General features: G+C 35.9%; 1 protein-coding gene across 2 annotated transcripts in view; it reads right to left on the minus strand.

The window, feature by feature from the left end:
- Window positions 1–18,199, minus strand: part of FAM204A (family with sequence similarity 204 member A) — a 38,313-nt gene extending 20,114 nt beyond the window's left edge. Inside the window, exons 1-6 of one of the 2 annotated variants that reach the window (XM_039347993.1) lie at window positions 18,055–18,198; window positions 13,552–13,793; window positions 12,371–12,464; window positions 10,774–10,807; window positions 10,259–10,358; window positions 8,194–8,283 (exon numbers count right to left, since the gene is read on the minus strand). In XM_039347993.1, the coding sequence (XP_039203927.1) occupies window positions 8,194–8,283; window positions 10,259–10,358; window positions 10,774–10,807; window positions 12,371–12,464; window positions 13,552–13,791 (558 nt within the window). In that variant the 5' untranslated portion in view covers window positions 13,792–13,793; window positions 18,055–18,198. Of the gene's footprint in view, window positions 1–8,193; window positions 8,284–10,258; window positions 10,359–10,773; window positions 10,808–12,370; window positions 12,465–13,551; window positions 13,794–18,054 lie in introns of both variants that reach the window. The other variant, XM_039348825.1, reaches the window with a different exon arrangement.
- Between the last annotated feature and the right edge of the window lie 4,435 nt (window positions 18,200–22,634).

The following is a 22,634-nucleotide window of genomic DNA, read 5'->3' on the forward strand; positions in this document are numbered from 1 at the left end:
CTCATGCTGCTCTGTCTATTTCACAGGCTTATAAATGTTATACATCAAAATTAGTTTCACTTATTATGGAAGGAAACATTCCGTAAAGCATTCTGGAATCCATGCCTCAAAGCAAAGGCTTTATCAGCAGGTTCCTGTTACTGCTTCTTGAGAAAGGAAAATATCAGTGATCAAAACTGTATCTGATCTCTACAGAATACTTACCCACTAAACATTCATTCATCAAATTAAAAAAAACTGCATCAAGAAATTTATACATTTATTTTAGTTGAAAATACATAAAAGCATTAGTGACATTTAGTAACTTATAGTCAACCTTTTTTTTTAGGTTGGAATTTGGCCACCTAAAGAACATGAAATAAAAAAATAATAGAAATCTGAAAACAATCTTACCTAATATTCAGACCACTGATTATATTTCTGAGAATTGGTAATTTCAAAGATAGTAAGGAAACATTCTCATTAAATGACTGCATCTCAAATAGGGGATTCGCAACCTCTCTTAGAGTTCTCAGTATAGAACAATTAGTAACTATACTTGCTATCCATCCATAAAAGAAAATTATAAATGTGTCTCAAATGTTAATTGTACAAAAAGTCATTAAAAGTAAGTACTGGTATTCTTCAGTTAAGAAAAGGAATTGAGCTTCCGGTGGGAGGCGACGGCGATGGCGGCTAGCTTTTAGCCGTCCAGCTGGGGAAGTGTCAGAGCCGCGGAGCGCAGCGCGCATCAGCTGGCCCGCGGCTCGGAAATCCCTTCCCGGGCAAAGGGAAGGGATAGAGAACGCAAGAGTAGAGGTAGAACCCCTGAACCCCCTCTGGATTATTTCTAGAGGGGGTGAAAGGAGTGTTCCCTCGGAGCTCTTGCTGATCTCCGCCTCCCAGCTGTTTTTGCTTCCTTGGAAGCAAAAGAAACCGCCGCTTCTATCTCCGTGTTTACAGCATTTTGGTGAGTAATTTTTAAACGGACGGAGCAGTTTAAAGGACTTTTTCTTATATTTTAGGTGTTTATTTTTTTATCTTTTGATTTTTACTATTTTTCCTCCTTTTCTTTGTTATACTAGTGAAAGGACTTAAGATGGCGTTTTGAAAGTGTCGGAGTTTTTTTTTCCTTTCTCTTTTGTTTTACTTTCCCTTTTTAAGGATTGTTTTTTGCTTTTGCTTTTGATTTTGGCTTAGAATTTTTTTTTTGAATTGTTTGTTCTTTTATTACTTATTCTTGGGATTTATTCTGGACTTTTAATGATTATAGTTTGTCTCTTTTTAAAAATTCTTTTTTTCTTTTTTTCCTCCTCCTTTTTGGCTGGAGGGGAAAGGGAAGTGACAATTGTGCTTTTTAAAATGGCTTCAAAGAGGCAGCAGCCTTCCTCAGTACCCAAGGTTATTTCTTCTCCTCTAACTTCCACTGCACAGCTACAACAACAATCTAAACATGCACCACCGGCTCAGCCACCACCCTCCCCTCCTCTACCTGGACTTTCAGTGCAAGAGGTTAGCGGCATAATGGGAGAGATTGTAGTTCAAATGAGAGAGGAAATGACTCAATTTGTTTCACAGATTAAATCAGAAATTAAATCTGAACTCAAAGAAGAGATAACGGGGATAAAGTCTAAATTGCAAGAAAATAATAATGAATTACGACAAGATATACTGGCAGCTGTTTCAGGTTTGGCTACTGTGGGGGTTAAGCTCGATGCAAGGCTTGAGGAAGTGGAAGACAAAGTTGACTCTTTAGATGACAAAAGTCAAGACGTGGAAAGGAAGGTGGACTCCTCACAAGAAGATATTTTGATGTTTCAATACAGACAAATGGAGTATGCTCTGAGGATTAGAGGCCTCAAGGAAGATATGAATCAAGATTTGATGGAGGTGGTTCTTAGTGATCTGGCGCGGGCTTTGGATATGGATAAAGGAGAATTACAGAGAGAAGTAGAAAAAATTTATAGACTCAACTCCTGGATTGCTAAGCAGAAGAATTTGCCCAGAGATGTGGTGATTTACTTTACAAAGAAGTCCCTGCGGAATGAGATTATACAAGCTTTTTTCAACAAAAGATTTCAGATTGCCGCCCAAGATGTCATCATTCTAAAGGAAATCCCATCTAAAATTTTAAGAAGTAGGAAAGACTTTGCTTTTTTAACCAATGAGCTTAAAGCTAGATCGATGCCATTCAGATGGGAAATTCCGCTGGGTATCGTTTTGAGCCATGCTGGGACACGTTACAGATTGAACACAGTTGACAAAGCTAGAGATTTCTATACTTCGGTCCTGAGTGCAGGCTCAACTTCATCTGGTCGGAAATCTTTGAGTGCTAAGGAAACTGAGCAGCAATCTGAGGCACTAGATTTGGTTTCCGCAGGGATGATAGAAGTGGCAAAGCAACGCCAAATGGAGGCTAAAGAGCAGAGGATGACTCGTGCAGCTTATAAGCGTAAAGAGAAAGAGCAACGTAAAAAAGAGCCCAAAGAGACTTCTCCTGGAAGTGCATCACCGCCGGTGGGAGGAGCAAGACCCAAGAGTTATGCAACACACGCAGCTCTGTCAGAGTTTGATGGTGTCTTCTCCAGGCTGCGTGCCAAGGGAGATGGCAAAGTTTTTGACCTGGAATGTTAATGGATTGAATTCTCCTCAGAAACGGAAAAAAAATCTTTTATTATTTGAAACAACATACCAATGATGTTATTTGTTTACAGGAAACTCATATTCTACTTAAAGATCAGAAATATTTAGTTAATGCTCGTTTGGGATCTCATTTTATATCTCCTGCACCTGGGAAGAAAGGGGGCGTTGTTATATATGTCAAACAAAACCTGCCAGCTTGTCTGGTAGAATCAGATCCCCAGGGGAGATATGTGATGATTGAACTTGGTATTTATGGCAAGAAAGTACTTATAGTTGGACTTTATGCTCCAAATCAACAACAGGAACAATTTTATAAACAGTTACACCAAAAAATAACTTTGCTTGATTATAGATCGGTGGTATTAATTGGTGATTGGAATGGTGTCTTAGATACACAAAGGGATAAGAAAGGTTCCTCTCCTTTTCTTAAACAAGCAAGGCTACCTAAAGCCTTTTTTGATATGAAAGAAGACTGGGAATTAAGGGACTATTGGCGGGAACGAAATCAAGAGGAGAGAGACTTTACTTTTTTTTCTGACAGACACCAATCTTTTTCAAGAATTGACTTTTTCTTGATTACCACGGATTTGTATAATAAAGTAAAGAATGTAAAGATTTTTCCTAGATCAATGACGGATCATAGTCCAGTTTGGATGGAGTTGATTCAAGAGAAAGAGGAAAGAAGATCCTGGAGAGTTAATGAAAATTTGTTTAGACAAGAGAAGAATGTTCAAAAACTAAAGGAGTGTTTAAAGGACTATTTTGCTTTGAATATGTATAAGGCGACTTCAATGTCAATGGTATGGGATGCAGGTAAAGCATTTATGCGCGGTGTTTTGATAAAAATGAATAATTTTTATAAGCGAAATCAGACTCAGAAACGTAGAGAACTTGAAGATGAAATTAAACTAAAAGAAAGGGCTTTGATTCTAAATCCTTCTGATGAAAGTACTAAAGAATATGTAAAGTTATTAAGGTCACAATTTAATATGTTGATAGCAGATCAAGCTGCAACCAATTTATTATTTATGAAACAAAATACATTTTGTAATGCTAATAAGCCGGGGAGATGGTTGGCTTATCAATTAAGAAAGAAACCGAGACTGAGAATAATAGAGAAAATAAATTATAAGGGTAAACTAGTTTCTCAGAAGGAATTAATTAAAAAATCTTTTTTGGATTATTATCAAAACCTATACAAATCTACTAATGTACAACTGTTAGATATAAATAAATATTTAGCTGAGGCAAGTTTTCCTAAACTGACTGAGGATCAGAAATATGAAATTAATGGTTTAATTACTAAGGAGGAAATCGCATCAGCAATTCAACAATTGAAATTAGGGAAAGCACCGGGTACGGATGGGTTAACAGCTGTTTATTATAAAGCCTTAATGGAGGAGATGATTCAACCATTAAATGATCTTTTTAATGGTATCTTACAGGGTTTAGAGATTCCTCCTTCATGGCGTAGTGCTTTTATATCATTGATTCCAAAGGAGGATCAAGATCTTACTTTACCAAAAAACTATAGGCCTATATCTCTTTTAAACGTGGATTATAAGATATTTGTAAAAATTTTGGTAAATAGGCTTATGAGGGTGGTGCATCATCTTGTGCATAAAGATCAATCAGGGTTTATAACAGGAAGGTATATGAAAAACAATGTTAGACAAATTATTAACTTATTAGAATACTTAGATAAGAACAACCAAGTTCCTGCAGGGCTCATATTTTTAGATGCTGAAAAAGCATTTGACCAACTGAATTGGCATTTTATGCTAAGAGTAATGGAAGAAATGAATTTGGTGAAAACATATTACAAGCCCTTAAGGTAATATATCAAAAACAAACAGCACAACTTATTGTTAATGGAGGTTTGTCGGAGGTTTTCACAATAGAGAAAGGTACTAGACAGGGGTGTCCTTTATCGCCATTGTTGTTTGTTTTAACATTGGAAATATTATTGATTAAAATTCGAGAGTCTCAGGAAATTAAAGGAATATATGTTAATAAAAAAGAATCTAAGTTGAGAGCTTTTGCGGATGACTTGGTTGTTACTTTGTCGCAACCTGATTATTCTGTAGTAAACTTATTACAGTTGATTCACCATTATGGTTTGTTCTCGGGTTTTAAGATTAATGTAAATAAGACTAAAATTTTACCTAAAAATTTGTCGAGTCAGGAGAAGCAGATTTTGGTTAACTCGACGGGTTTTGAGATTGTTAATAAGGTAAAATATTTGGGGGTGATGCTGTCTGTTTCTAATGCAAAACTATTAAAAATAATTATGAAAGGTTGTGGGTCGGGTACAGAAAGACTTGAAGAATTGGGAAAAGTTGCAATTATCCCTCATGGGAAGAATTGCAGTGATAAAAATGAATATTCTACCCAAGTTTCTGTTTTTGTTTCAAATGTTACCAATTTTGAAAAATGAGATTAATTTAAATGAGTGGCAGAAGGGTCTCAATAAATTTATTTGGGCAGGGAAAAAACCAAGGGTTAAGTTCAAAATTATGCAAGACGTCCGTGAGAGGGGCGGACTCAAGGTACCAAATTTGAAATTATATTATGATGCGGTGGTTTTAACATTAATTAGTGACTGGGTAAATTTGACAAAATCTGAGATACTTTATCTAGAGGGATGGGATTTACTTTATGGGTGGCATGCCTATTTAATATTTAATAAAAAAATAGATTGGGCTTTTAAATCTCATATTTTAAGAATTTCTTTACTTAGGATTTGGAGAAAATATTATAAAAGTGATTTTAAAGTACCATTATGGGCTATACCTTGGCATGCGATAGAAGGAATAAAAAGAGGGGTTAAAATGGATATGGTGTCTTACAGACAGTTACTTAAATGGGATGGACAAAACTGGCAATTAAACTCACGGGAAGAATTAGCACAAGAAAATTTTACTTATTCTTGGTTCCAATATAGGCAACTACTAGATAGATGGAAGATGGATTGTAAGGTGGGTTTTCTTAGAGAAGATGAAAATCTTATTAAGAAACTGAAGGATCAAAGACAAACCCACATTAAGAGAATTTATGGGGTTTTAGTTGAATTGGACTCAGAAACGGAACTAATTAAAGATTGTATGATTAGATGGGAGCAGAACTTTGGTGAGCCAGTTTCATTGGACACCTGGGAAACTATTTGGGTGAGAAATGTCAAATTTACTCAAGCACAGAATCTAAGGGAGAATTTTTATAAAATGTTTTATAGATGGCACCGTGATCCACAAAAAATGTCTTACATGTACCCTGACGTGCAACCTAAATGTTGGAGATGTGGTTATAAGGAGGCTTCCTATTATCATATTTGGTGGTCATGCAGAGAGATAAAAGCATTTTGGATCAAAATATGGTGGAATATCCAGAGAATTTTTAGAAGGAGGGTAAAATTTACTCCGCAATTATTTTTGTTAGGTATTGTTACAGATTGTGATACAAAGGAGGTTGTATTGATGTTAAACTTGATCACAGCCGCGAGGCTGTTAGTTGGACAATATTGGAAGAAGGAATCTTTGCCTACATTGCAGGAATGGTTTTTTAAAGTAGCTTATCTGGCAGAAATGGCAAAGATTTCGGCTTTCTTAAAGCAACAAACGCAAGAGAAGTTTTTTGCTATCTGGACAAATGGATAAAATTTATACAATTTAGATTGGGTATACAAAAATATTATATAGCTTTTTCATAAGTTTTATTTTTATATATATTATAGATATCTTTTTTATATATATAAATATAAAGTTTTTAATTTAATTTTTATTTTATTTTTTTTTTTTTTTTTATTATTATTATTTCTTAAGCCTATATTCTGCTCTGGGAAGCTCAGGGGGGGGAAGGGAGGGTTTTTGGGAGGGGTGTGGGGTGGGGGTTTTTTTTATATGTATTGTTTAATTTTTTTTTCTTTTGTATATGTTGTTTTTTGTTCTGTATTGTTCTTGTTTTTTTTTGTAAAATTTATAAAACTTTTAATAAAAAAAAAAAAAAAAAAAAAAAAAAAAAGAAAAGGAATTAAGGCTAGAACTGCCATCATTAAGTGAAACAATCATAAAGCATGATGTCATGTTACCCTTTCATTCATTCATTTATTTATTCATTTATTTATTTATTTATTTATTTATGAGACTTAAATACCGCTTTAAGTGCAAGCACTCTCTAAGCGGCGTACACCAGTAAGCAATGTATATATATATTTACATTGCCCCCAACAATCTGGGTCCTCATTTTACCTATCTCGGAAGGATGGAAAGCTGAGTCAACCTTGAGCCGGTGAGATTTGAACCGCTGACCTGCTCAACACAGTCAGCTAAAGTGGCCTGCAGTACTGCACTCTAACTGCTGCAGTACTGCAGTACTGCAGCTCATTTAGTGATGGTAATGGTAGTAGTCCCGGAAGCCATCATTATGCGACGACCTTACACAACTCAAATGTCTCAGCTTCCCCATTGACTTTACTTGCAGAACGCTGGCAGGAAAGTTGAAAAATGCGATCATGTGACTACAGGGATGCTGAAATGGCCAGAATGCTAAGGAACAGTTATAACTACCATTCATTCAACTATTATTGTCGTAAGTTTCAACAATTAACTATTGAATGAATAGTCTTTAATAGAAGATCATTATACTTTATATGAAAGTTGATAATTAATTAGAAAAAAGGCTGGAAATAAACAATATCAAACTTTCCCCCTTAGTTGCCAAATTCACCATAAAACTATTCATTCCCAAATAAGACCTTTGACTGTTTTTCCCTCAATAAACCTGACAGGCTGTCCTTCAAAATCAGGTCAAATATCCAATTAAGTAATCATAGCTCAATGAATAATAGTTATAGTCTATTGATGTATCTTTTTACCTGTATCTTGGCACTATCTTTTACTAGTTTATACAGTCTTACAATTAAGATTGAGAAATTAGTTTAGTTAATAAACTCTCATGTAAACTATAGTTAATGAAAAATATAGATCTAATAAACTATACATAAAATGCGGTATAGTTTAACATTTATATACAACAACAAAATTTATTACAGTTATGGTATTTATTTATAGGCTATAATAGCAGATTGTAAAAAGAATTTCTTAATGTGGTGAACATTTAGAATTAAATAGATGTAGCCTCATTCTTTTCTATTATTGTGGAACACTTATAATAATTCTAAAATGATATAGAAAAAAATCCTTTTTCCACTTTATACTGCTCAATATATATTATCATTTCCCAAGTTTATACCAGCAGTCCCCATAATGCCGAAGCATATTCAAATTTAGCATGAAGTAGTGTCTAGAGGAGGATCAGTAGAGAAAGTTGGTCATATGGCCTTTAGATCTGTTGGTTTCTGGCACATTATGGGCTCTTGTTTTAGGATTTATTTATTCCATGGTCAGGCATCAAAAATTGCAATAGGAGCAATTTAGAAATAGATATATCCACAGGATTTCCCAAATAACATCTGCAATTCCCAAACAATGTAACTTAAAAACTGTTCCATAAAACAATTGCAAATTATGTCTAATAATATTACCATATTAAAAATATAACAAAATTGTAACTTACCTCTCGAGTAGCTAATCTATCACTTAATTCCTCAGCTTGGACAATATTACCTTCAGCTACACATTTGTCTATACTGATTTCAAGGCCAGACTAGAAAACATACCAAAAAAGAGAGAAAAAATTAATGGTCCTCCTAGAATACCAACTGAACATTATAAAAATGTGCTAAAAAATCTATCAATTCCAAAATAATATGAACTTCACATCTGTAACTTTCATGTATAGTAAATCACATGCAAAATATTTTTTAAAGTAAATTAGGAAGCTTTGACTGAGTAACTCTGGTAACTTCCAAGACAAATCCATTTGACAAATTCTTGTCAAAAAAACTGAAGTAGCTTGCAGTTGGAATATTCTTGCCAACTTCTTCCATTCAGGTTGGAAGCAGTTCTGACCATAAGTGGGTTTTAATTTCTAATTTGAACAGCCTGCCCTATTGATAGTTACAGAACTGTTGTATAAGAACAAACTTCGTATTATTTTCACTTTTTGTTTTGAATAAATTCAGGATTTAAAAATGTCAGCTAGCTTAGGTGTATTATAACAATGTTTCATTTCAATATCTGATTCATCCATTCCTTTCCTGAAGAAAATATGATGTATCTGCATGGAAAATCCAAATTACTATTGTATCTTTGCCATTCTTAGTTTTTATATTCATCAAGCAAATAATTTCCAAAATGCCACCCCTCATTTATTTCACTATATTACTGAATTCAAGCCTGTAAATTGTCAGATGTAGGAAAAAGATACACTTTTAATTTCTAAAATCAAACATTAAGCAAAAGCTTTAAAAATCCTAACTTATCTTAGCTTTTATAAATGAACAGGTAGTCCTTAACTGATAACTGCAACTGGGACCAGAATTTCCATTCCTAAGCAAAGCAGTTGTTAAGTCAGTTGTACTAAATTTTATAACCTTTTTTGCCATGGATGTTAAGCAAATCACTGTAGTTGTTAAATGACTCAAGCAGTCATCAAGCGAATCTGGTTTCCTCCATTGACTTTCCTTGTCAGAAGCCAGCTGGGAAGGTTGCAAATGATGATCATGACTCAGGGATACTGCAACTGTCATAAATACATGCCAGTTGCCAAGTCCCTGAATTATGATCATGTATTATGGGAATGCTGCAATGGTCATAGGTGCGAGGAACAACTGTAAACCACTTTTTTCAGTGGGGTTGCAACTCTGAACCATCGCTAAACAAACATGCATGCAAATCAAGGACTACCTTAACAGAACGTCAGATTTTTATCTCTAAAACTCTGGTTTATCTTTGTAATAATTTGTAATATAGATGTATAACAGGCAAAAAAAGAAATAGAACACTGAATATAAGTTTATTAGAAGAATAATTATATATTCCAATTAAATTTAAATAAACAATATAACCCTTCACATATTAAGAAGTGATACCTGAGTAATCTTATTTTTCTTTTTCCTTAACCATTCTTTTCTTTTACTTGTGTCTTTCTTAGATCATGAGTCTGAAAGTGGGGGTTTTTCTTTTTTCTTACTGATCCATAAAATGAGGGGTTTTTTTTCAATTGATGTGTGAAAATGAAAGCTTTAAATGAATTCATTACATTTTATACCGACATCTATCACTGACCATGGAACACCAGAAGATTGTACTCCCATTCCTAGTCCAAAAAGAGCACAAGATCAACCTTATTTCCCCCATTCTTGCTTTACTTTGGCCACACCAATCAGCATGAGTAATTGACAGCTGCTGGGTTACATGGGTTCTGCGTGTCTGTGTGTAGGCATGCATATGTATAACATTCCTTACCTTGTTTACACATTAGTCCTTTTTATATAGTTTGCTGTTAATTTTAATGTTTTAATTCTTAATGCCTAATGTTTTGCTATATATTTAACGTTCTAATTATTATTTCTGATATTGTAAGTTGCTCAGGGTCTCTTGATAGTGAGATGAGCAACGTATAAATTTAATAAATAATAACTATATATATTCACTGCACTCATATGTAGTTGCAGTGAAATGAATTGCAAATGAAATGCAAGCTTAAAATCTTTTTTTAAAAAAAACCTAGCAATCACCTTTTGAGTAGTTTCCTTGCTTGCCAGTGGTTTAAATCTATCATTGATTCCAAAATATTGAGTGAGCTCTTTGAAGTGTCTTTCCTTTACAGACTCTTGGCTACAAAGAAAGGAAAAAAGAAAAATAGGTGGACAAGATCCTATCACATGAAAATAATCTATATGTAAATATGTAACATATTTATATGAAACATTAAAATTAATAATTATCTAAAGAATAAGGACATATTTTACAGAAACTATTTTCTTCTATTTTATGACTGTAATACAATTAAATTTTATTTACATTTGTATATTTGATATAAAAGAATATACTTATTTTATGAAAACAAAACCCTCCATATCTATTCTTTAGCTGGTGGGCAGAAATAATATTTTTTTCAAATAATATTTCTTGAAAAGATCACATCTGTATAAAAATTGATTGCTGAATCAGTCTAAGAGACTGAAAAGAAACTGAACATTTTGACCATGTAAAAATAAATTTTAAATAATCATGTCATAGTTTCAAATACCTGTCAGTTATTTCTTCACTGCTTTTCATTTTACCTAAAAAAAAAAAATCAAACCCTAAAATTTAGTATGAAAAAATTCTCATAAACTAATACAAATGTTTTAGGACTTAATTTTAATGCAGCAATAATCATGATGAAATCAGTGATGGCTGAGATATAATTAACAGAGAAAAACACCAACATTTAGAATTAAATTCCAGCTTAGACAATGTCTACTTCCACAGCACTAAACACACAAATATGTATTGACACCTAAGTTTTGAGGGAATTAAACCTTATATGCTCTGCTGTATGTGGATATTAAGCTAGGCTGATGGAGGGACCACCTTTATCTATAATAGACATCTGAGAAATACACGTTACAGTATTTCTCACCTGGCTTAAGTTTTCAAGACAGTGATGGAGTGATAAAACCAGAGATCAGTTTTGTTTTGTTTTGAAGGTTGGGACTGAATGGCAGAATCAATTTCATTATACATTGCCTTTGCATCTACAGCCAATCATTTGTAAAAAAGTTATTTCTAGTGCTTTGGTCAATCAAGCCTCCTTATAAGACTTACTTGGCCATATAAATTTGCAAAATTTAACAAAGAAATAAATAAAGACACTGTTAAAAGAATACTTCATAACTGGGAAAGGGTGTGTGTGAATGAGGTAATTTTTTTAAGGGTAAGAGCACTATCAGGGAACAGGTCATTAACAGCTGAAGATATATAAAAATATTTTCAGTCATAATCACTTACTCCAACTTTCCTGTGTAAGCATTGCATGAATATTAACAAAGGTAGTATTATTCCAAAACAGATTACTAATTACAGAGAGAAATCAGCTTAATAAGTTTCTAGTACAAAGGTTCAGACTAATTTGCATACAATACACAATATAAGTATGTGAATATCCAAACTACATAGTCCATTGCAGCCCAGAACTCTTAAGCTCAAGTGATTTGCCAGCCTCAACCTCTAGAATAATTGGATCACCAGATTCATAGCACTGTCCATAAATAAATCAAATGTTAAATCAAAAGCCACAACTAAAGAGTTCTTTTTTAAATTCTATATGATCTAACCATTAAAACACAGACGAGAATGTCAGAGATATAATTAACAGTGAAAAAGATCAAAATTTAGAAAATTTCAGTGTAGACATTAATATTTGTTCTCTTTTAGCATACTTCTACAATAGAACATAAGATATCCACATGTAATACCACATGCAAAATTACATAAATGAACAAAAATGCATAAATCTATTTCATGCATGTGAATATTTTCTGTGATGAATGACTTCTCTTGCCTTATCAAAAAGAGTTTCAAAAAAGTTCTCATAAATTCCATCATTTGTCCTACTGCAAGTAGGCTGTGGTGCAAGTAGGCTGTGGTTTAGAAAAAAAAAGCCAAAGCCTCATTGAGTACCTGGAATTAGGTAAACATTTATATGGATCCAGACTATAGTAAATGTTTTTTTTTTCTACTAGATAACAACCAAATAACAGAAAAACATTAAGGTGATCATAAAATTACCTAATCCTAATACCAAGTTATTGGGGAACTTTATTGTAATGTTCCCTGCATTTTAACAACTTGAAACAAACCACCTTTTTGAGAACGTTTTCTCTTTTGGCGTTTATCTCTTTGACATTTTTCTTGATTTTTCATTTCAAGGTTTTTCTTTTTTAGGTTCTGAAATTTCTGTTGAGAGAGACAAATGATTACTTTTTACTTTTGTTTCATTACAATAAATTGGGTATTATAAAGCAACAAATTATTAACAATAACAAAAAAGTACAATATCCTTAACACAATAGTCAGTGGATATGCTTACAATATACATTGAACATGCGCAATTGAGCTCTCATATATTCAAGGATTATCTTGATATTACTAAATAATACTTTTCACTTTCTTATATAGGAAAGTTCTTTGGACATTGACTTTGAAACGCTAAATAAAAGCTAAGATCTAAAATGTTTAATATATGTAAGCATGGCCAATGGGATTCTATTTTGTCCTTTAAAAAGCATAACATCACTGAGCATTAGGATTGTGCAACACTTCAGAACACATGGGAAGGTGAATGCAGCAGCTGTTTATAATAAATAAGACAGCCACATCTGCTTTTGGAGTTATAAACCCTACTGAATATACCATATAAAACTTGCCACTTTTGAAATTCTTTCTATGTGTAATTAGTGGCTTTCACACTATCCTAAGAAGCTGAGTTTCTGAAGTTAAGATAAGCTCTAAAACAGCTACATCTCTTTCAAATTCATGTAGAAGCAAACAAAAATAGAATGCTTTAATAACTAGGAAAGATGCTACCCTCGTGATATCTGAAGCATTTCTTCAAAACTGTTCTTAAAACATGCAAACCCTAATAAACAAATGTGAAATTCATTTAATGAAGATAGCAAGTAATCACTCATGAGCACGTTAATTCCATAACATTTACTACAGGGATACACACATAGAGAGAGAGCAAGAAAAGACAAAATAAACTTTGAAAAACCTAAAAAAGATCAAAGAACACTCCAGTATATAAGCACTGAAGTGCCTACATGTTTGGTGAAAAGGAATTCATCACAACTTTCTCCAATCTTATTTTAAGACAGAACTTTGTCGAATAATGATATTAAAATATTTCTTCTCTATAACTGAAAAGCTTAAAAATATTATATTTCATTCAAAATATATTTAATTTACTCTTGCCAGAAGGATTACATGCCTAGATATCACAACAGGCATAACTAACCTAATACAGAGTTGTAAACAAACCTACATTCCACATATCTAAGGGAACTCCAGGAAGACATGCCAGACATTCCTGTTCTTCTGCAGAAGGAAGTTGGTTTTCAGCCATATTGTTTTCTTCATGATCACAAGTCTGTTTGTCTAGGAATTCCCTTTCTTCTTGTTTTTCATTTAAGATACTCTCAGGAAGAGACACTGTTTCTTCATCTTCTGAACTTATGGCAACATCATCTTCATTCACACCAGGAGGTAGCAGACCACTCCACATCCCTAGAAATGAAAAGATCAAATACTCACTACCATCATGAAGAAATCTTCAGCACAATTATTAAAAATATCTTTAGGGCATCTTTACCAATGGTAAAATGAGAGCAAGAATTTTTGGTGCACTGCAGTCCTTAGTTTTTTGTTCATTGTTGGAAAATGAATGAGAATAAATTAGCTATATAAGGATTGAGAAAAATACAGAATTACAAAAAATAACAGTGCTTCATTTAAATAGCTGAAAAAGATTAGAATTAATGTCCAAAAACTCCCTGCTATTTTTCAAAATATCAATATGTTCAAGTAAATTAACTGATATTACATAAGCATTTGTTTGTACTGTTGTTTTAGCAGTTATAGCAGCAAATATTGAATCATATTTTAAAAAGAGGAGGTACAAGAAAATGCAAACTCAGATGCATTTGAATTTATCTGAATAAATGTACAGACACTCTGATTATTTAACAAGATTACACACAGTGCAGTAATATAACATTTAGCCAAGCTCAACTCTTTGTGAATAAATTATGACACTATAATAGAAAAGGAGAAAAAAAATAAAAGTAAGAAATATAAATAAGAAAAATAGCAGCATGGCTTATATATTTAAAGTTGAAAAGTATCTGAAAATTATTTAAATGCTAAATATTTGCTGATATTTTCAGAAATCTTCAGCAGTTCCTTGGAAGAAGATGACTAATATCCAGTTCAATAGCACCACCACTAAAAAAGCCTATTGACAAAAAAGCCTTTATCCATACAAAAAGTATTCTGAAGCAGAAAATTCTCCTAATTTCTATCAATATTCTATCAGTTTTTAATATTAAGATAAATTTTAAAAAATATTCTATTCATATTTCATGATTTGCTATTATGCTTATAATATTTTATTTTGGTCTGCAAATCTCCTGTGAAGCACTTGCTATAGTACAAAAATGTTTTTATACATAAGTTTTATTAAGGTGGGCTATTTTCTTTATATTTATAAAAGTTGGCAATTACATACTTTCCCTAATTTATGATTCACCAATTTTTCGAACAATACATATTCTGTAGTTGTTCTAGATGTCCCTCTTCAACTTATGTGTGTATGTATGTGTGTGTATATGTTATCTTCTTCCATATTTTTGTACCACACACACAAACATGTGTACAAAAAATATGGGATAACAAAAAAATACAGAATGAAACTGTCATCTCAATACCTTGTATTGTTCCATGAACATAGAAAGCTATTTAAGATTCGGTCTGTTCCAGTTATAATTCTGAATGGTATGGCACTGTCCCTGAAAAATATCTTCTGGACAGTTCTAGTTTTTTGGGTAGACACAGAATATGGCCAGGTAGGCCTACAGTGAGCTTCAGCAGATGTTCTAGTTGTAGCCATATCTTGGTTGAGCAAGCCCAGTGACAGTAGTCATGCTTCATCACCACCAAGCTGACTATCTCAAAGGGCTCAACATAGCACCACTTTTGAAAACTAGCCAAAAACATTTGCTGCAAAATATTGGTAGAAGATGGCAATCTCACTCATGTTTTACCAATACTGCAGAAATTGTGTTGATTGCTGGTAGCTTATGGGGTACAATTCAATGTGTTGGTTCAGATTATTAAAGCTCAACTGGGCTTAGTACCTGGGTTTCATTGGGACTATGTACTCCAGGAAAAACCATCCTATCCACTGCATTTATCTCAGCAGAAAAAGTTACTGTATCTGGTGAAATTGAAGGGAATATTTTTCAGTTATGGAACCCACTTTATGAAATAGCATCCCTCTCTTTGAGGCTACACTGTCACAGATTTTAACCTAAATTGTAAAATAACAAAGACTAATCCATTCTACCTGACCTTGGATATTTAAGATTACCTATGTTGATAGTATTTAGATGAGTTTTTTTAGGCATTATATTGTTTTTACTGACTTTTTTTGGTTTTATGATTAGTTTTATTTTATTGTTCTATTTTGCTATTTTAGCAAACATTATGAGCTATATAAATTGGTGCTATGTATATCCAACAAATAAACAATATAAATTGGTGCTATGTATATCCAACAAATAAACAAATACCATACCCCATTCTCTAAAATGTTATATAGCTTTCCTTTGAATTACTCAGCCATCCCTTATTGTTACAATAATATTTTTCTGTTTGCTTATTTCTACATGTTGGCTTTCTTATTACTCTTTCAAAAACAGATTACTTAATTCAATATTTGTTACTTATAACAGCAACATTATAAACATTAATCTCAATTTGTTACATGTTTTATTTTAGAAACCTTAAATTCTAGTATTTTTTAACAAAATAAAATTAAGGTGCAGTCTAGATAGATAGGTAGGTAGACTAGAGGTCTCCAGATGATCATCTGTCAGGGATGTTTCAGTGGATCCTGCACTGAGCGGGAGGTAATACTAGATGAGCTCTAAAGTCCTTTTCAACTATATCCCATAATATAAAGCAACACATTCATTCTTAATGTCAGCCACTTCTGAATGAAAATTCTGTTAGCCTGATTTGTCACATGTGTAGCATTCCTAAGAATAAACTTAAACCAACTGATTTCTACTATATTTGATGAATGTATATAAAATTATGTATTGCTGAACCTTGATAGTCCCCAACTCTGAATATGTTTACAACAGTAAAACATACAAAACAATTATCTTTGTCCTATTTGTTTTCCTATTCACCACTTATTTGTATTACTGTTAGAATCTCTGATAGATTATAATTAGGTACACAATTTGAATATACACTTATTCATGCTTCACTGAAGAAAAATCAACAGAGTTTACCAGTTTAGAATTCCAAGATGTTTTCTAATCCTATAAATACACAGAACACAAAACAATAGCTACAGATTACAATAAGTGACACAGATTAAATTATCCTATGAAGATTTCAGCAGCAAAGCAACACCTGACTATAAAGATGCCTATCTTCCTTCATACAAGAATATTATCTTTTTTTGCCTCGTATCTCATTATAAGGGTAAAAGTATACAGAGGTATAAATCCAGCATTATTACACTTAGGTACAGAGTAGTGGCAGGATCTTATTTTTGGAGCAAACATGCTTGCATGGTACTTGTTCCATACAAAAAACTGGTCTTTTAGGTCTTCCAGCATTGCACCCATTTCCACTCTTATCTGGCTCTACCTTCCTCTTTTCTTTCCTTGTACATTTTCAAGTATTAGAGTTTTTCCAAATAAGTGGTATCTAAGTATAGCTTAGGTACATAGAATCCTGCACCTATTCTGTACCTAAGTACAGCTAAAACTTTTCACCCATCAATCAATCAATCTCCAACATTAATTTCATGGGATTACAGTATTATAGCCCATTTAAGAGGGAAATAATCAGCAACACAGAGGGGAAAAAATACCTTAATGTTTTCAAAGCCGAAAAGTAAACATGTTTATCACGATTCCTCTTTTATTCCCATACCACTCTGTCATTCACTGCAACAGGTCTTGGTTCAAAATTATAAAAACAGGTCTTGGTTCAAAATTATAAAACAGCAACCGGCAAGTGTACTCTATTCTATTACACACTTTGTTTATAAGTTATTTTTACTACTTACAAATCTTACACTATGATATATACTCCTTTCGTATATTGCAGCAAACCTTTATGGTGTTAAGTGTTTCAGCACCTGGACTGCACCTCCTTCTAGGTTTAATCTATGTCCGTGTTGCAATTTATTGCTAACCACTCTTCAAATCCGTCACCAACTTATCTACGCAAATTTTTTTGCAATTAGTTTGAAAAGCTAGGAGTCTCGAGACAGTTGGGAGCGGATGCCTAGCTCGTTCTAGGTCCTTTTGCACAAAAGCAGCAATACAACAATTGCTTCAGCTAAACACAATTTCCCATTTTCCCCAGACTACGGAGCGCCTGCGGCTTTCGCTTAAACATCACTGATGGCCTTTGAATGGTCCCCAACACATCAACCAATCAATAAAAGCAACTGAAAACCAGGGTGAAAAGGAAGAGAGAGAGAGGAGAAAAGCCAGGGATTCTCCGGCCCAAAGCACGCTTCAGACTTGGGAAAGGAATGCCATCAGCTTCTCAAGCGCTTCTTTCGTCGGCCGGGCTCATATTTTCCTAATTACACACCTGCGTCTGCCACCGAGACGGTTTTGACCGAAAATCTGTGAAAAGCCACCGCTTGCCTTAGCCAAACTGCCAAGGCATCTTATTCTCCTCGGTCCCTCACCATAGAGTTGTCCCCCAAAACAGTCCAAGTCCCAGCCTGACTTACCGCTGGACCTTGTTTACATTGCCGCCATCTTGGAGCTTCTCCCACAGCCGGTCTTGACGGCACGAGCTCCGCCTCTCCGCCGACCCGCATTGGCCAGCCTTTAGGCGCGGGCGTCTCTATAGTAACCGGTCGATCTTAGTTTCCAGCCGAAAGGCTCCTGTCGAAATTTCCGGCTTCTTCTGGCGGGCGGTTCTCGGGTCCGCGGAAGCGACGCCGCAAAGTTGAAGGGAAACTTCACAGAAGGCAAGAAGATTGAAAACTTTCTTTGGCTGAACTGTTTTGAAAATGGTCTCGGTATCCCCCCCCCCACATACACACACACATCCCCCAAAACTAAATTAAAATAGCATCCTGGGGGTAGCCAAAAATGTAGGCTTTGCCCTGACTAAAGAAATTCGGTAGCTGAAATTTTTTTGATTATGCCCATCATAATCGTTTTGGACTGCTAGCGATTACTTAGATTTTCTCCATGACCAATTGTCCATAACCTGGTCTTCCAGCATTGCGCTCATTGCCACTCTATCTGGGTCTATCCACCATCCTCTTTTGTACATTTCCGAGTATTAGAGCCTTTCCAAAGAGCTGGGTCTTTGTATAATGTGTCCAAAGTAGGATAATTTCAGCTTGGTCATTTGTGCCTTGAGTGAGAATTCTGCATTGATTTGTTTGATTAGCCATTCATTTGCTTTCTTGGCTGTCTAAGGCAGATATGTCAAACACAAGGCCTGGGGCCGGATGTGGCCGCGAAGTGGTTTCATGTGGCCGGTGAAGCCATCCTGGAAACTGAGGGAATGGCCCCCGCGGCCCAGGCCAGCCAGGAGGGAGCCAATGTACAATTTTGTGGTGGCCATCTATGCTGAAACACATTCAGTTTTAGCTCCATAAGGCCGTTTGGAAACAGCGAGGAACCAGCCCCTGCCATGTTGGCCCCACCTGCTGGGTGCATGTTGGGGAGATATCACCCTTTGTGAGGAATGAAGAAATGCACCATTGCCTGGAAGTGGCCAGCAAATGGTCCTCGCCCATTTCACATATCCGGCTTGATGGGCTCTGCCCTGGTCCCACCCCCTTCTGCTGCCAGAGACCCTCAGATCTGTCCCACTCCTGCCCAGGCCCCCACAGGCACTCTTGATGCAAATGATGTAGAGCTGGCCATGCCCACCCAGTAGGCCACACCCACTCCATCCACACCCACCCAGTAGGCTGTCCCCCCCAGGGCAACTGCAATGCTGATGCGGCCCTCAATGAAATTGAGTTTGACACCCCTGGTCTAAGGCATTTTAAGGAGTCTTCTTCAACACCAAAGTTCAAAGATGTCAATACTGTTCCTATCCTGCTGCTTCAAAGTTAAACTTTCACTTTTGTGGGGTGTCACATGAAATACCAAGGCTTGCCTGATTCTGATCTTTACAGGCATAGATACATCATGGCATTATTTTTTCATCTATTCCAAGGCCTTCATGACTGCCCTACCTAGCAGTCACTAAATAAGGCATATATGGACTCCCTTCCCTTGTATTAAACATAACCTTAAAAACATTTAAGTTTGTATAACTAAGCTGTGTCAGATACTTAAAAGGTAATCCTTTCACAAGTGTAAGGGGGAATATATAGGCCAGTGGTGGTGAACTTATGGCACAGGTGCCAGAGGCGGCACTCAGAGCCCTCTCTGTGGACACACATGCCATTGCCCCAGCCTTGCCCCCCCCATAACCCCCCCTTTCCAGCACCCCCCCTGAAGGAGAGTTGCCCCTGAAAATGGCCCACACAGAGCAGTGCAGCCAAGGACATGGCAGCCAGGCAGCGTAGACAAGACTCTGCCCTCCTACCCCATCGTGCAGTTGATGCTGCAGGGCGTGGGTAGAGAGTGTGGCCGCCATAGCGCTGTTGGGCTGCCTGGGCAATCTGCGGCGGGCCCTGGAGGTGGTGAGTGGTCCTGTGGGCAGGTGGGTGGGGGATGGGCAGAGCGGGGGTGGGGCAGGGGTGTGGAGCTGGGGCAGGGCCAGATTTTAGGCACTCGGTCTCTAAAAGGTTCGCCATCACTGATATAGGCTTACAGTGGAAGTACATTTTCTGAGAGAAAAATTGCTATCTATTGATTTTATTTGATTTAAAACCATTACCTAAGACAAAAACAAGCACACAGCAAGCTATTTCTGGCAGGAAGTAACACCTAAGGGAGAAATTTTGTACTTACCTACTACTAAAAGACCAATTTCTAAAAATAGTAGTACAGGTACTATAAGAATTAAATTGTATATTGGTCTGGGATTTTTCCTTGTAAGTCAGTTTGGTCTAGTGGGTAAGGCACCAGGCTAGAAACCAGGAGAGGGTGAGTTCTAGTGCAGCCGTAGGCATGAAAGCTGTCTGGGTGACTTTGGACCAGTCACCTCATGACATCAGACAACAAGCTAGTCAGTCAAATCCTATGGCAACGAATGGATCAAAAGTAGACTCCACTCTTGCAGGAAAAATGTTAGGAAGAAAGAAAAGAAAGATTTGGGGCTTTTTCTAGACCAAACCTAGTAGAAAAGTTTTCACTCCCTTGTTTTCCAATTATAAATTTCCCTTAGCTGTCAGAATAAAGCAAGAGCCAGAGTATCTATATAAACTATTATTTTAAAATATATAAAAACAAAGGCATCAAGTTGCCAAGAAATGGGTAGTTGTTTGTATGTATTTCTGTTTGGGTACCAAAATAGTACAATTGACTCAAGAGGGGAGCTTCAAGATCCTGGACTTTTAAATTTTTAGATCTAAATGGAATGGCACTACCATCCAGTCCACAACTTGGGGGTTTTCCTGGATTCACTAGTCCTTCTCGAAGATCAGGTGGCAGTTGCAGCTAGGAGAACCTTTGCACAACTTCAGGTTGTGTTCCAGTAGCGGCTTTTCCTGGATCAGGAGTCCCTGCACTCAGTCATTCAAGCCCTGGTCATCCCATGCTTGGACTACTGCAATGCGCTTTACATGATACTACCCTTGAAGAGAATTTGGAAGCTTTAGCTGGTGCAGAATGTGGCACCCTAGAGTGGCCCTTATTACACCACTGTTCCGAAAGCTGCACTGGCTACTGGTTTGCTTCCAGTGCAATTTCAAGGTGTTGAATTTAAATTTAAAAGCCCTGCATGTCATGAGTTCGGGTTACCTGACAAACCAATCTATGGGACAAGCCCACCCCATTTGTGCCAGTAGAGGAGGCATGTGACAGATCCTATCAGTCAAGGAATTTTGGTGGCAGGGTCCAGAAGAAGAATCTTCTCTGCCATAGCCATGGCCTTTTCCTCCTGAGGTGTGGTTTGCTCATAAAAATGTGAACTTCTGGCTTTATCAGTTGGCTTAGGGTTATGATGGGGAAATTAAACACTGAAGATGGTTGATCAACTAACAGCAGTTCTCACATTCTGCTGCACCCCATATATTCTCCTTTCTTTCCCTCCATTTTAGTTATAACTTGTATTTTATTGTAATTTCAATGTGATTTTATATTTTTGTTCATATATTTATGGTTTCATTTTAATGTTGTAAGCCACCCAGACTTCCCTTGTGTGAGATGGGCAGCAAACAAATTTAATAATAATAATAAACTGCTTCAATTTAGCCAACCAAATATTTGTAGATGGCCATATTTATTAATACATATTGGGAAATCACTTGCACCTCAGGCTACAGGTAAGGTTTTTTTCCTCCCTTATTTCAAAACATGTTAAATCATGAACTATGATTTATAAGTCACAATCCTTGGAATCATATAGCATGCAAAATCCAAACCAAATTAATTACATTGTGGCTTATAATGAGTCAAATTACAAAGTTGCTTTTCAAAGGAATAATAAAATAAGGAATTGTGGATAAAATTATGAAAACTTTATGTCCTTTTGTTATAGAGAGGTTCAGTTATGTTAGTTTTTTGTAGATAATGTCATTGCATTTAGAAGTAAGAAGTTCACGACAGCTACTAGGCTGCCTCTATTTATTATAAATAATATCTACTGTTGAGTCCATCGCGAAATGGTAAGACACGAGAAGCAGTTGTAGTTCTCAGGAAACCTTTTATTCTTCAGTTCAGCTTACATTGGAATATGGCGGCAAAAGCCCAAAACTCGCGGCCTCCTTTTATAGGACTTTCCCGGGTCAATGTGTTACTTTTCGCGCGCCAGCACTTGCGCATGCGCACAAACACTGGCGACAGCCTGTCTGGTCCCGGGCAGCTTGCACCTGCCCGGAACCGCCTGCAATGCCCCGAGCCTGCTTGCAAGGCTCAGGACATAACACCCCTTTCCCCCGGGCTAAAACTACGACCAATACCATAATAATACACAACCCACTCTTAATACAGTGCTCTGCTCCCCCAATGTTCAGAGTTCCCCCCGATTCCATTGCCTTAGTGTTTCTACCCTTCTACTGGTTCTGTTTAGCCAATAGTGTTATGTAATCCTCTAAATACTTAGGAGAGTTCCTTGCTCTCTGTGACCTCCTAAGCTCTGGGTGTCTGACAGGTACCCCCTGACTGAGGGGTGACGTGTGCCTGTTCCCCTTGTTATGCCTTGGTGACTCCCAAGGACTGTGCTCCAATGCCT

Source organism: Crotalus tigris, unplaced genomic scaffold (assembly GCF_016545835.1).
Source record: "Crotalus tigris isolate CLP2741 ecotype Arizona unplaced genomic scaffold, ASM1654583v1 scf7180000017536.10889498, whole genome shotgun sequence".
In the NCBI taxonomy this organism is placed as follows: Eukaryota; Metazoa; Chordata; class Lepidosauria; order Squamata; family Viperidae; genus Crotalus; species Crotalus tigris.